The sequence below is a fragment of the Amblyomma mixtum genome, chromosome 1 (genome assembly GCF_055824585.1).
Source record: "Amblyomma mixtum isolate Tamu chromosome 1, ASM5582458v1, whole genome shotgun sequence".
In the NCBI taxonomy this organism is placed as follows: Eukaryota; Metazoa; Arthropoda; class Arachnida; order Ixodida; family Ixodidae; genus Amblyomma; species Amblyomma mixtum.
In genome coordinates, this window is record NC_143012.1 from 149,768,058 (window position 1) to 149,783,578 (window position 15,521).

At 50.7% G+C, this 15,521-nt stretch overlaps 1 protein-coding gene across 2 annotated transcripts in view; it reads left to right on the top strand.

Moving 5' to 3' along the window:
• The window catches only part of LOC149367940 (transient receptor potential cation channel subfamily M member-like 2), a 175,169-nt gene that overhangs the window by 114,776 nt on the left and 44,872 nt on the right, over nt 1-15,521 (top strand). For both annotated transcript variants that reach the window (XM_089558021.1, XM_089558013.1), the window contains exons 10-11: nt 11,907-12,159; nt 15,013-15,097. In XM_089558021.1, coding sequence (XP_089414147.1) covers nt 11,907-12,159; nt 15,013-15,097 — 338 coding nt within the window. The remainder of the gene's footprint in view (nt 1-11,906; nt 12,160-15,012; nt 15,098-15,521) is intronic.

The window sequence follows — 15,521 nt, forward strand, 5'->3', positions numbered from 1 at the left end:
TTTGCGACAGTCGGCGGCCTCCTAAATACCCTTCAACAAGGTCGTATCCTCGCGCAAGAGGCAGTGCCATGTAATGACGCTACTCAAACGATGGACACACATTTGGCCAATCTGGAGACAAACGGATCATTAGAGGAACCGCTCTCGTGGTAAGCGCCATCCTGATCCTCGATCGCCTCTTCAGCAAGGGAGAAATGCTCGCTGCAGTCAAACAAGGTCGCTCTCGCTCTTCACCCAGCCTCGACAGGAAGTTCACAATTTCGGAGCTGAACCTCGGGATTCTTTCTTAGCGGTCATTAACGATCTCTTTGCTTCGGTTACTAGTCCTGGTGAAATCAAGCTCCCTCTCATTTACCTATTACCAAAACCCGGTAAAGACCCGAAGCATCCTAGTAATCTCAGACCAAATACGCTGACGTCAATTCTGTAAACTTATCGAGTGCGCTATTCACACGCGCATTTCAATATTATCTGGGAACATTTCGGCCCGGTTGTCGTTCAGCTCTGAGAGGCTTTCGCCCTAACCTAGTCAGTGACGATTGTCTGTCTCATGCGGGGCGTCATCAGTCTCACAACGCACGGCCCTATACCCGACTACTTGCTGGCCGTCGATATGCACAAAGCGTTCAGTAACGTTCGCTACGATGTTATCCTTGAAGAGCTCTCTAATCGCTATCCTTGCCAATGTACCTAGAATTGAATTCGGTATTTCCTTGTAGCCCGGCCACCTCGCCTACTTGGCATGGCGCCTGGGTGGACCTCAGCTACTGATTATTTGGATAAGGGAGTTCCCCAGGATTCCATCTAGGGGCCCATGGTGTTTGATCTGGCTATGTGCGTAGTAGCATGCATGGAACCTCCAACGTGACACGGCGGCTCGATTCGCGATCTGTACTGATAACGTGAGCATCTGGACCGAAGCGGCAGACTACACTCATAAATAAAGCATGCACTTCGAATTACAGGCAGCTTTCCTCATTATGGAGGCCACCCTTACCGAAATAGGTCTGCGAGTTTCCCTGCAGAAAACGGAACTTATCAGCATAGATAGTAAGCATCTGACCAATCCCGACGTGCGCATCACGCACCATACAATCCCAGAACGGACAGATTAGAGTACTCGGTTGCCTATCGCCAGCTGCAACAGTCCCAAAAGTGGGTTCGCAAATTATAACAGGCGTGGCCGGCCATGCTACGCACAGTACGTCGCCTCTCTAACAACTTCGGGGGATGCTTGTTGCACCCTAGCTATGGCTGTTGCCGTCGGAAAGATCTTATAGACCAGATTTTTCAGCAATCTCGGGGCGCAGCCATTTTTCCGCGAATTGCGCGCCGCGGGGCGAGAATTTTCCAGGGGACTGCGGGATAGCAGACGGTCGACGCTGGTCGCTGCTGATGATGTGTGGTTGTTCGGGTGCCGCTGCTGTTTTGAAGCTTGGTGAGTACATTTCGGCAATTTTGTACTGTACAACTGGATAGTAAGTGAATGAGCGATGACAGTGATAACATGCTGTTGCGCGTATGTGCGTATGTGGTCGTGTATTTGACCACCGTCGAGCGCCCTTCTGCAGAGCCGCGAGTCAAGTAACTTGTGCACGCGGTTTTGAAGCGAAAAGCTTCACTACGAGGGTCGGAGCCGAGCTTCGCCTATGACGTATGCCACGACCGAGTGACGTCACGCGCAGCGCAGGTGCAGCCGCGCGCTACTGCGCATGTGCGCGCCGCCTTCTCACCGCCGCTACAACTGCGCTCTTCGCCTCCTCGCCCACCGTTTGACCTTTCGTTGCAGCCGCGTGTTGCCCGCGTCGCAGCCGGCAACCCTCCTCTCCGTATTCCTGCGGGCAGTTTTAACCGCGCCGATTTCCGTCTCCTCCTCCGCCTCCGTACAGGCAGTGTGTGGACGGCCGAACCCCTCCACCGTTATCGTGGTGCTCCCAGTGCACTGTGCGCGAACTGCGACAGCCATGATGTCAAACCAAGCATTACTGCAGCTTTTCGCGTGTATATCCAGGCTTAACCAGAGCTAAGCCACTGCCTAATTTTTTTTCAGTTGTGCGAACTAATTCTTTTATTAATAATGCTGTGGAGTACATCACTAAAGCGACTCGATGCAGCTACTTTGTTGTGCAGGTTGGCCACACCACGAATGGGCGAATTTAAAGCGCACAGACTTGAAATATAACAAAGTAAACGCTGGCATGGTCAAAACCGGACGTGGTTTTCAAAGCTTCTCGACGGCGGCGCGGACCAGCTGACGCGACGTGTTTTTATTCTTCACCGAACGATGCAGCCGATTCAACTGTTCGCGATGAACGATTTTTTTTTTTACACGGTTTTGCTTATGTTCTCGGGCAGGTATACCCGTGCTTTGCCGCGTCCCGAGGTGATCGATCCCGCACGTCGGGTGTGCTCAATAATGTTGTGGCCACCTGTCCAGGAGCACTTCATCACACGACGATAGAAGCACAAAAAAGAGACAGTCTGCGTCGTATTTGCATTCGGAACAATGCATTCAGACGACACTCACGACAAATCCCGCAGTCCCCACCGGGAGGCGGCGCCCGGCGTCGAGAGTATGGCGTCGCCCGTGAGTTGCTGACGAGGCTAAAAAATCTGGTCTATATGACGCTCCCGTATATACATTCTCTCTGACCGACATCAAGAACCTCGAACGCCTTCATAGGTCTCTACAACGAACCATCACGGGGTTCCCTAAGCGCACCAATGTACCTGCACTTGAACGCGCTCCCTTGCCACCACTACATCATGTGCAAGGCCAGCATCCGACATCACATTCGGTTGGAAAATTCCCTACAGGGCCGGTGCCTTCCAGCGACATGACGATGCTCCCCCACTCAGTCGCTACCCCCATGGGGTACTTCGATCGCTTCTCGGTGATTTTGTCGCCCCATAGCTTACGACAATGTACCCCTTTGCAAGCTCCTTGCAACGGGTCAGCTTGCAGGTGCGCATTCACATACCCGCAAAATCTGCACTGATACCGCTCTTTCTGGCGACCAAGCTCGAATGGCGTGGGTTGCCGATCGCTTTATCTGATCGGCACTTGTGGCTCGGAGTATTCGTTGGTCGACCAATGCGGCATTCTGCTTTTCTTCCGTTTACCGAAGTTGAGGCATCAGTCAATATGCGAGTTAATGCGGCATAAGTGTGTCTGCGCGTGACATTATATTCTAACGCGATACTACAACCTGCGCCTGATATTGTCGCGAATATTACACGCCACACAGTTGGGGACAGAAGAACTGTTCGAGACTGCCAAGCGGTTACAAGCAAGATGGCGAAGAACTTCTTCCTCAACTTCTGAGCTGTATCATTGCTCCCTCCTCTTCAGCATCGCCTCGATGCGACCCGCTTTCACAGTGGGGAAAAAGGGTTAGACGCGCAAAGTTAAACACAGTTATCACGACACAGAACCGGCGGTACTCAGCGTCAAGTACAATCAGCAGGACGTTCGTGGTACGGCTTCATACGAACGACGTGCACCAGATGCGGTGGTCGGCGCGATGGGCGGGCATGGGGTTGCCGGTGAAAATTCGTATGTCACGTCGCTAATGCGGCGGTAAACACGGAAGTATCCGAACACGGTAGTCCGAAGTATCGGCGCAGTAATTTTTCAGACAACTCACGGCGATGAACTGGTGTCCAAACCCACGCACGGTCGCCTGGCTCGTACGTAACAAACCGCCGTCCGAGAATGTAGCGGTCAGCGTCGACGGTGTATTCGCTGCCTGGCCAGTTGACGTGCTTCTTCAGCCCGCTGAACGAAAGCGGCGACGTCAAGATCAGGCTCTCGGTCATACTGAGGGTCGACGGGCAACATGGCATCCAAAGAAGAAATAACTGGACGACCGAAGACAAGCTAGAAGGGCGTGAGCCGCGTTGTCTCCTGCAGGGTCGTATTATAAGCGAATGTTACGTATGGGAGAATTCGGTACCACGTTTTATGCTCCACATCCACATACATGGAGAGCATGTCGGCCAGGGTTCTGTTAAGCCGTTCCACTAAACCATTTGTCTGTGGGTGGTACGCTGTAGTACGCTTATGGCTGGTGTGGGTGAGATCTAGGACTGCCTGAGTCAAGCGGGCCGTGAAAGTAGCTGTACGGTCAGTAATGATAACCTCAGGAGCGCCATGACGCAGGACGGTGTTGTGTACAGAAACGTTGCTACTTCGGCAGCAGTTCCGTTTGCAAGCGCCGTTGTCTCAGCGTACCTCGTCAAATAATCCGTCGCGACAGCAACCCAGCGCCTTCCAGTGGATGACTTCGGGAAAGGGCCGAGTAGGTACATTCCTACTTGTTGGAAAGGCGTCTTCGCAGGCGCTATGGGGTGAAGAATACCGGCGGACTTGAAGGGAGGAGCCTTACGGCGTTGGCAGTCGCGACAGGTTTTGACGTATGCTCGCACTGATGGAAGTAATCTGTGCCAGTAGTACCTCTTCCGAATCCTTCCTAAGGTACGACTGACTCCCAGGTGGCCGGCAGATGGTTCGTTGTGGCAAGCACTCAAGATACCAGGTGTCAACTGTGACGGGATTACAAGCAGAATTATTACGGTGTTGCTCTCAAAGTTGCGCTTGTAGAGGACGCCGTTTTGCAGAGTGAAAAATTGGAGCCCACGGAGGAAAACACGAGGAACGCGGGGACCATCGCAGCCTTCCAGGTACGCGATGAGCGGCGCTAACTCTGGGTCCTCCCTTTGAAGCTGCACCATATCAGCTGCGCTAACAGCAACAAGGAAAGAGAAGTCTTCAGTGGTTTCCGGGGAAGCCAGGTCCACTGGCGCGCATGATAAACAATCCGCATCTTGGTGCTTCCGCCCCGACTGTACACGACCGTTGCGTCGTACTCCTGCAAACGTAGGCTCCACCTCGCCAACCGCCCAGATGGATCTTTTAGGCTGGCCAGCCAGCATAACGAGTGATGATCGCTGAAAACGCGAAAAGGTCTTCCGTAGAGGTATGGGCGGAACTTACTGATGGCCTAGGTTACCGCAAGACATTTTTCTCAGTCGTTGAATAGTTTCATTCTGAGCGCGAAAGTGTACGGCTTGTATAAGCGATGACTTGTTCGGCGCCATCCTGCCACTGTACCAGGACTGCCCCAAGGCCTACGTTGCTAGCATCGGTGTGTGTGTCGGTGTTGCTGCGGCGTCATCGAAATGGGCGAGTATCGGCGGACATTGCAGGCGGCGGCGGAGCTCCATGAAAGCATCCCCGTGGTCGCTTCCCCACAAGAAGGGTGTGTCGTATCTGGTCAGCGCTGTTAAAGGTTTAGTTATTCTGGAGAAATCTTGGACGAATCGTCGACAGTAAGAGCACAGCCCCAAAAAACGTCGAAGAGTCTTTTTTGTCAGTGGGACGCGGGAAACTGGAGACAGCAGCGGTCTTGTCGGGATCTGTGAGAACACCGCGCGCGCTAACAACATGGCCGAGGAAGCGAAGTTCTTCAAAACCGAAATAGCATTTCTCAGGCTTGATCGTAAGTTGCGCACATTGGAGCGCCCGGAGCACTGTGCGCAACCGCTCCAAGTGTTGCTTGAAGGTGGGCGAGAAAATGACGACATCGTCCAGGTATACGAGGCACTTCTGCCACTTGGCGAAGTACTTCTTCCTCTACTTCTGAGCTGTATCAATATTATATTTTTATTTTCGATTAAGAAACGCGTTGCATAGGAGTAAATACAGTAATGCACAAGAGGGTCAGTTTTCCTACGGAGTGAACGGCATAAGATACTGCATGAGTGTCTTTCCCTATTTACTGACCATAGGTTGCGACAGCACTTACACCAAAAATGCGTAACAAGGGGGTCTACATCGGACGGAATTTTGACACGCTCTCTATATAGCGAACGAATACTGCGACGTCTCGTGGATGCATTCGCAGCGCACGCTAGCGAGCAGGCACGCCCCGTCCAACAATGCCCGCAGTGAAGCAGCGTTCAAGTACAAGCTGGACGGGACGCCAACTTTACAACACGGAAGAGATGTTATGAGGTTCCAGGATAGTCATCAAAGCTACGCGTCATTTCCTTACGTGCATGTGCTTCGAGGCGCTGTACCGAACAATACAAGGGACAAGGGCTTACCCTAGATCAGCAGATACAACATCGGAGCCAAAAGCGGAGGCCGTTATCTCTGGCGTTCACGCGCACGCTTTACTCTTTTCATTTCACCGCGAGAGCTGTATCTACGATCTTCTTCGGCCGAATGGTCGACGCGCTGCAGGTCTGCCGAAATTACGTGCGAGGTAGGATAGCGCTACTCGCCCGCAGAATACTATTGGCATTTGAGAGCAATTCGCATTCGGCTATAAGTGAAAAACAGATAGTATGGGTGCCCGGTCACCCGGGGGTTTGGTGAAACGAGGCCGCTCACGCGGCTGCCCGAGCATTCCTTCCCCCGGGTCCCGCTCAGTCCCCCGGTTCTGCCGCGGCAGTCATACCGATTCCGCTAATCTCTTACGCGGATATCACAAACCATTTACGCCTCTGCAGGAGGGTACTCCCGGGACCCGTTAAGGGTCTCGACAGAATCGAGGAGTGCCACCTTAGACGGTTCCAAACCGGGTCTTAAATCCCGCCGTACTAAACACGTGGACTCGACATTCACGGACGGAGTGTAGTTGAGTCTAATTTAAGTAGACTCCCCGCACCACTAATGTATCGCGGGTAGTGCAAATTCTGCGAGAAGTATGCTGACCTATACCACATGGTGTGGGCCTGCCAGTTAAATACAAATATATCAGTTATAAGTCAGCCAACAAGGGAGGGCTAGGAGGCGGCCCTTTCCAGCTCCGACCTGGAGGCCCAGTGGGCCCTGTTCCAGAGAGCACGGGCAGCGGCGGCGGCCAATGGCGTCCAGGAATAGGAACTGCCGCCAAGCTCAACGACCATCCACAGCTCCTTTTCCCAATTCAGTATACAATAAATGCTTTCTCCTCCTCCTCCGGCCGAATGTCAGCTCGGATATCTGTAACATAAGTGAGAACGGGGCACGAAAAGTGGCAGTGTTCGATGGTACCGCGGGGATTGGGACAGATAGAGCTAATGAGCTGAAGTGCATAAGGAGCGCTAGCCGCATTGATGACACACGGTTAGGAGGCTGTTGGGGTGTTTTTTTTCTCAGCACCCTATAGGCTGAGGGGCACGGAGGGACCGCTAGAGAAAGTAGGAAAAGGAGGCGCGCCTCATGGACGCTTTCGCTTCCCGCAAGCCCCTGTAAAAAACGACGGTGCTGCACGAAACCGTCGTTCAGGCAGTAGAAACGAGCCGTCGCGATGTCCGCACCGGTGGTGGATGTGTAGAAAACAGCGGCAGCTCGTGTGGCCGCCGACCCGGAATAAAAGCCTGCTGCCACCGAAAGTAGAAGCGTTTCTCGGAAGGCCGGCACCCTGCCAAGAGCGGCTGGGAAGGAGGGGGCGCGCCGCGAAATCACTTCGTGAGGGACTCGGCAACAGCTGTCCCTCGCTTAATTCTCCGCTCTTCGCCGTTGATTGTTACGGATGGCCCAACCGCGTCTGGCATGAGGCGGGCCTCAGAAACAGAGCCTCGACGAAAGAGTCCATTACGCGCTCTCACTATGCAGGGAATTTTGGCACATGCGATGTGTTTGAAACCTGATGCTTGGCTGCGGTCGCAAATTGGTACTCTCTTGCGAATTTTTCGCCGCTGATTTCAAAGCCACAGCCGGCGACTGAAATTGTCGAGCCCTCACCCTCAGTGCCGTTCGCGTGTTGTAAGGCTGTGTGGCGGGATGAGAGAGAGAGAAATGGCCGGAAAGGCAGGGAGGTTAACCTGGCGATGCCCAGTAGGCTACCCTACACTTGGGGAGGGGAACCAAGGCGAAAAAAGAAAAAAAAACGGCAATGAAAGGAGTTTTTCAAGTGTCGATCGACCACTACGTCACGGAGACAGAGAGCGCGCACTAAAAACTTAAAGATTCCAGACGGGAATACAACCCCGAGTCCTTTAAGAATCTCAGGAGCTCTTTCACCGCTTTATTTTGTGAGGAAGGTTGTGTCCAAGGCACCAGAACATTGGACTCTGTTAGTGGACGCGAGTCCAAGCGGTACAGAGTCGCAGTCAGGAAACCGCGCTCTCTCTCAAAACGAGGGCAGTCACAGAGAAGGTGTCCGATGAGACTTTCTCCATAACCATGCGGTCTCTTTTGTGCCATTGAACTCAGTATATCTAACTAACCAACGTGGCGGTCTATTCCGATTGCCCGAGTGAAGAGCGCGCGCGCCAGTCACGAGCGGTTCTTCTCAGATCTTGAATTCTGACAGTGCCTACCCTTAGCTGGTGGCAGCAGGCGTAACTTCCGCTTCAGGGCCAATATACTGCCTGAGGCACTCTAGCATTTTCGCTGTTTACTTTTCGGGGCTGGCTGGCTGCGGCGGAAAGAGTAGCGCCAGCGGCGTAATCGCTCTGGCTGCGCAGCCGTCCGAGCTGCTTGCGGCTATTAAGGCGAAAGCCTTTAATGCCTTATCTTTGTCGACAGGAGGCTGTCAGCAGAAGCTTGTCAGCAAGGGTGTCACGCTTTTGACGGTGGTGGTGATGGTGAAAAACTTTAATACTCAAACTGAGTTTGAGGGTCAGAAAACCCTGCTGCATGGTCGGTATCCTTAGTCTGGGACACCGCACGACGAGGCCCCGTCTCGCGCCCGCTTTACTAGAGCCCTTTGGGACGGGTGTCCAGCGAGATATACGAGACAGTTACTGCGTAATTTCCTTTCCTCAAATACAATTTTCATTTTCTTCATTAGGGCCCCTCTTTCTCCTTCTTCTTTCACTCCCGCTTCCTCCCTTCCTGTATACAGTGCGGTTCGGGTGTCCACCGAGATGACAGAGAATTTACTTTCTTCAAAAAGCGTTGCGTTTACAGGATAACGCATCGCGCCGAACGGGTGGTGGCGTTCCGTGGACTCCCTGGCAGCGCTGCAACACGCTGTCGCGTTCCACTCCTAAAGGCGAAGCTTAAGCGTCATTAATTAGCGGTTAATTAGTATTTAGTAATTAATCACTAATTCACCACTGATTAGCAATTTGTAATTACTGAGTAATTAGTCATTAATTGTGTGTGACGTCATCCAGTGGTGACGTCACCAGTGCCACAGAGGCAGTCAGAGTGGTGCGGAAAACGCTTTCGCCTCTACGCACTTTAGACAAAGTGCTCCCTGAATTCTTTACGTCGTGGTGATAGCCGCGGTGGGAGGAAGAGCCGGCCCGGGCCTAGCATTTTTGAATGAAGAAAAGCATAATTTCTGCTACAACTGTACACTGTTTTTTGTTTCTTGAGAGCGTAAAATACTTGTGTATGTGTGCGCACGCGTGGGTGTGCGCATGGAAGCCAGGCTACAGATATAGATGAAATCTTTTTGTGGCTACCCGACTGATTTGTTCACTCGTAGTTCACTACAGAGTTATGACTTGCGGCTCCTTTGGGCTTGCACTTTAGAGAGAACTGCTGTTGTCAAAATAATGTGAAACCATCGCCAACCGTTTTCTCTCTACATTAGCAAATTCTCCGCCGGCATTCGGTTTCGTGTTTAAGGCTCTGTTCAGGTAGAAAGAAGAATGGCTCGAAAGATGAACCGGGACTGTTTATTCCAACCACATGCGTCTCCAAACGCTCCACAGCAAGAGAACAAAAAGGGGCAAGTCTTTTGTTCTGCCAAGAGCTGTCGGATCACTCGCTCACAAATTTCGCCCAGGCGACGGAGAGTCTCCGGGCAGACCGCTTCACCGGTACGCTCTGCAGCTGCAGCACTGCTTGCGATCGCGGGATTTTCTTGCAAACCTCGCTGACGTGCTGTACAATCGCAGCTGTGTGGTAAAGCCAAACGGGGCTTGAACGCGGGTCCAACATTGCGTGGAGCAGCTGATGGAAGAACACGAGCTTCCGGCGGGTGCATGTTGGGAATTTGCACCATCTGTCAAGCGTCATGTTTGCGCCTTCTACTTGCGTCATTCGGCATCAGGAAGTGTGTTATACCGGTAGCGCCAGTGTCCGTCTCCTTTATGTGAGCCGTGTCCTTTCGCGCTAAATGACATCGATCGTTGATCGAGCCGTAAGGAGTGCGCTGAAAAATGGCCTCCGAAATGGTGGAACCACATGGAGAGAGACAACATGTGGGATTATTTGTGAATGTTTAAGAATATGAAATACTTTAGCCCTTATTGTCAGCGAATTAAGGCGAGCGTCGTCTGAACGTGACACCGAACTTGATGGCGAACTTCGACCCCGAGTGGGATTTGAACCGGCGGCGACACAAATAGTTCAGCTTTCGCTTCCCGCTCCCACAGAGCACTCGGCAATGATTTTGTTTCTTTATTGCCATCACATCATAATATATGTACAAAAGAAACCGTCAGTCTCACAATTACCTATGTATAAACCCTAAAATTCTTGCCTTTAGTGATTAAATGCAACTGGATCACGCCAGGTGTTCGATTCGCGAGTTCAATACGTTTAACATAGTTTGCAGTCGCCTAAAATACTATCTAACTCACCGTGCGTCAGGCTCTACATGCCTCAGTGCCATCCTGCACCTCCATAATGCTTGCAGGGCCCAAGCCATTACAAGATCATATGGCACACCACCATCATTTTCAGTTGGGATGTACCCGATGCCACGGGGGTCAAACGTAAAACCTGGAGAGTCCTTTGGATGATGTGCCAGCAAAAATACCGCGTCCTAGGGGTATGAGAAAACGTGTCCAATCGTTTCGTCCTTCCTGCCCAAACGTCGCAGATTCTCTCGCTGCGCGCTTAACTGGTAGCCACTCGCGGTGTGTTCTCGATATCGTCTTCATCATATTTCAGCCGTTCGTTCTGGGTGTCGAGTGTCGCGAAGGCCGCTATAGTACGACAGAACTTTGAAAAACAGCAGTTGCTAACACTGAGCCACGCTGGCCAATCGCAACAGCCAATCGTAACTCCGCTGGCCAATCGCAACAGCAAAACAAAACGAGGTTTTTAATGTCTGACTGTATTAAACAATTTCTAGAATTTCTAGAATTCTAGAACTTCACCTCCACCGAAATTCGACCGCCGCGGCCGGGATCGAACCCGCGTCTTTCGGGTCAGCAGCCGACCCGAAAGACGCGGGTTCGATCCCGGCCGTGGCGAGCGCTGAACGCGCTGCCTAGTACGAAAATAGGGGCGGCTGAGCGCAGAGGCTCTGAGCCGTTCTAGAATGCGCTATGCCTTTTCTGAAATACATTTCATGCATAGTATGTACATTTGTTCCCGACGAAGAGATAGACTGTGAATTTTTTTTTTGCAGCTCCAGCAAGACCGACCACGAAAAAGCCTTGAATTTAAAAAGGTTCATTCCTCCGCGTGGTAGAAGTTTAATGGAGGCGAAATTCTGGAGATCCGTGTACTGTGCGGTGTCAGTGCACGTAAAAGAACCCCAGGTGGTCGAAATTTCCGGAGCCCTCCACTACGGCGTCTCTCGTAGCCTGAGTCGCTTTGGGACGTTAAACCCACGTAAACCAAACCGATTAAACCGTTGATTCCTCCTCGTCCACTCCCTCCGCTCAGCTGTGAATGCACCAGGCGGCAAAATATGCCGATGTAATTCGAATACAGGCGGCTTGCGAATCTTAATCAAACTTGTGCCCTCTGTTTCGGTGACGAGTAAATTTGTAATGTATTGGTTTGTGGGTTTATAGGTGTGCAACTTCCCAAAGCAACTCCGGCTATGAGGGACGCCGTAGTGCAGGGCTCCGGAAATTTAGACCACCACCTGGGGTTCTTTAACGGGCACTGGCATCGCATAGCACACGGGCCAAATTTATAATTTATAATGAGTATTTGGAGGCTCAGCATCCGGATGGCGTGGCGTGGTCTCATACACAAGGGGGCACCTGCGTCGCAGGGAGTTCGCGAGCATGGCGACGGGCGTGCTGGACTGCAGCTACCAGGAGGCCACGTGCCGCGCCTACGACGTGCTCAGCGAGGAGAACCCGGACTGGGGCCAGCGCACGGCCGTCGACATCGCGGCGCAGGCCAACAACCGCAAGTTCCTGGCGCACCCGTGCTGCCAGCGCTGGATCACCAACCTCTTCATGGGGCGCATCAGCGTGCGGGACCTCACCTGGGGACCGCTGGCCGTGCCCCTCTGGCTCAAGGTCTCTGCAGCTACCTCTCCCTCTCGGTTACTATAGACACGAAAGTGCCCGATTGAAAGGCATCGATTATTTCGCGGCTAGGTGTGTCTGCGCACTACAGCGCTCGTGCACGCCATTGCCATCCTTCCGCAGAACAAGTGCATGCGTGAGACCGAGGTCGAAAGTAGCGCCACCGTTTTATTCATTTGTTTATTTATTTATTTATTTATTTATAAATACTGCGATCTAGTACAGATCATAGGAGCATATACAAGCATATAAACACACTCAAATTCACAACATTTGCAGGCATTTTTCAAACGTCAGTAAAGAGTTATGATTAACAGTCTCGCTATTAAGATTGTTCCAATCAGTAATTGCGATCAGTAATTTCCTTGCGATCTAGCAAGGGAATTTCAAAAGCCATTTGCTGTGATACGCGGATGTGGTAGGATAAGTATATCGAAACGCCGCTCTCTCGTTGGCTGATGATTTGATGAAGCACACGGTATTGATTAAAAGCACTGCAAGAACATGGTCCATACGATTCTTTGTGTGCTAAAAATAATGTTTCAAATTATTTTTGGTTGTTCAAAGTATTGTTTTGGTTGGAAAACTGTCGACATGAAAGCACCTAATAACCTCAAGTGGTTTTTAAATATTTTGTACACATTTCGAAGTCGGTGCGGTTATAATGGTTGCACTAAACGTTTTCTTGGACTGTTTTCAGAGTTTTATATTCACAGAGGAAGAGAGAACGTTTGCGCACGCTTTGGCATAGTTTTAGAGCATACTACGAAAAAGTGTAAGTGATGCAATGCTCAGGGCACAGTTGTTGCTAGTCACGAAAAACAGCTGCAGGACTTCAGAAGAAAGCCGATCAAGCACAACCTCTTTCGCCTATTCCGAGAGGAGGAGGCGCGCCTTCAATTCCGTAAGCTTCTCTAACTATTGCATTTTCCGTCAGTATTAGTGACTGTTAAAACATGCCGCCTAATGTTTGTTTAGAAACAGCACCTTTGAGAACCCCGCAGGCAAAGGGCGGAAAATTACGTTTCTGGCTGCGAAAGCAGCTTCTGCTATAGACATGACCCAAAATGATCGTAGAGAGCTACTAACATTTGACGTTACAAACCCTAACATGTGTGGTGCGCATTACTAACATGCTTATGCTATTGTAGACTTGCGAACCTGACATGTGCAGGTTAGAGCGCCAATGCATCTTAGTTTTGCATCGTGTTGCCAGCAACGGTTCCTCCTTTTCATTAACGGACTACAATAACGTATTTGCTGGGCAAAACATTTTTTCTCGGGGAATCTAAAATACATTCCGTGGCGAAAGTTGAAAGTCACGCATTGAATAAAAGCTGACATGGACATCAGTTACTTTTTCACACTTTAGTACGCAAATCGTTCGTCTCTAAGTGGTTCGGAACGGTCCTAAACACTATTAAACAATAGTATTAAAACTTGGGGAGCCAGTGTCACACAAATGAAGGCTAGAATTAGAATCAACCCTATATAAACGGGAGGTGGAAGGAAAGCGAGGTAAAACTGATGCACGCAATTGATGCTTACTCAGCTCGTGTGGGAAAATCAAAGTGTATTGAATTCCCCAATACGCCTCAAGTAGGAGGGATCACTGCAGCAAAATCAGAGAAATTAACTGTCTTAACAATTGTGTCAAATTCTCCTCGTTTTGAAAGATAATATCTGAACAAAACGCTTTACCAGCGGATATAGTCACAGCTGACGGGGGCCTACTTCGCTCGACTGATTAGTAGCTTGTAATTAGTAGAGTGATTCTTTCTCTGTATTTTGGCTATGGCTTGTATAACGTGTTCTGAACTTGCGGACGTTTCGTTGTGTAGTCACCATACCTTCGTTTTGTTTGTTTGCTTGTTTGTATTATTGTTTTTAGCCCACTACCGTGCTTTAATGCTTCTGTGTTGCATGATATGCTGCTAATAAATAAATGTACTTATTCGCTCTTTGAGTTAGCCGTACGCTTGGAAGCGTGATAGTCTGCCCTGTGTGTGTCTCGAATTCCCGTTTCCAGCGCAGAAATAGCTGCAGATGTGTTTATCGCAGTCTTCGACCACTAACGTTAGTCTGGTATATCAAACACCCGCCCCAACCTCTCTAACTGTGTTTTCAGAGGTGGCCCTTACTTAGTGGTTTCCCTCTTGTATCGAGCGTACCAGTTTTACGAATTTGACGATGTGATGTGATGATCTCGCAGTAGCCCTGTAGATGTTTTGTAGCGTTTTAGTTACGAGCGGAAGCAATCTCCAGCCTAACTTGTTTTTCTAATTTCGTGCCTCCCGGTGACGGCATTATAACTAAGGTTAATTCTGAAGACGGCGGAAAAGAGAGAAAGACAAGGCAGGCAGAACAAAAAAAAGCATCGGGGCAAGCGCCAACTTTCAACTGAGGTTTTTTTCGTCCAAACCCTTGCATTTTTATGGAGCATCTTGTTCTTGTCTCTTTTGCGTCGCCCCGCCGTGGTGGCTCAGTGGTTATAGCGTTCGGCTGCTGACCCTAAAGACGCGGGTGCGATCCCGGCCGCGGCGGCCAAATTTCGATTGTGGCGAAATTCTAGAGGCCCATGTACTGTGCGATGTGAGTGCATGTTAAAGAACTCCAGGTGGTCGAAATTTCCGGAGCCCTTCACTATGGAGTCTCTGAGTTGCTTTGGGACGTGAAACCCCACTAAACCAAACCAAACCAATCTTTTGCATCGTTTTCAGAATCAACCTTAGCTACGAACCAACTAGCCCAGACCAAAGTATACTTCTTGACGTCATTAAACCGCCGTCGCGCAGCCGGCCGCCGGAGTCACATTGAATGCTTTTTTTCCCTCTCTATTTGCAGGTGATATTGTGTGCCTTTCTAGTCTTCCCGATGTACGTCTGGGTACGCTTCAAGTCAGACCCTCATGAAATGGAATACAAAGAAGGTACGCCGGCGCCGCGGACTTTTCGCTTCCCGCGTATTAGCGTTGCGCTGCTGGTATCTGGGTTGGAGAAGTCGAATGAACGTGGCATTTTTGTGATTCCTTCTGTGGACTTTTTACAGCACCGCTCCGCTTGGTCAAGCAGGGAAAGACACTGAGAAAAATAAAACGCCAACGAAATTAGCCAGCCGGGTATTCGCAGTAAAAGGAAAATGAGCAGCATCTCATGCTGTATATGGTGCCATTTGTAGTGCATGTTTTCTCCCTTAGCGACTCTCTGGTGAAACTCTGCGAGCTGAGTGCACCCGGCTATTTCTTGAACGGTATCGTGCGATCATTGAACAAAGTGGAACAAACGGTTGTGCAGTGCCTTCCCACAAGTGGAGTGACAAGAGAAGATGTCTACACGTTGTGGGCGCTCGCGTGT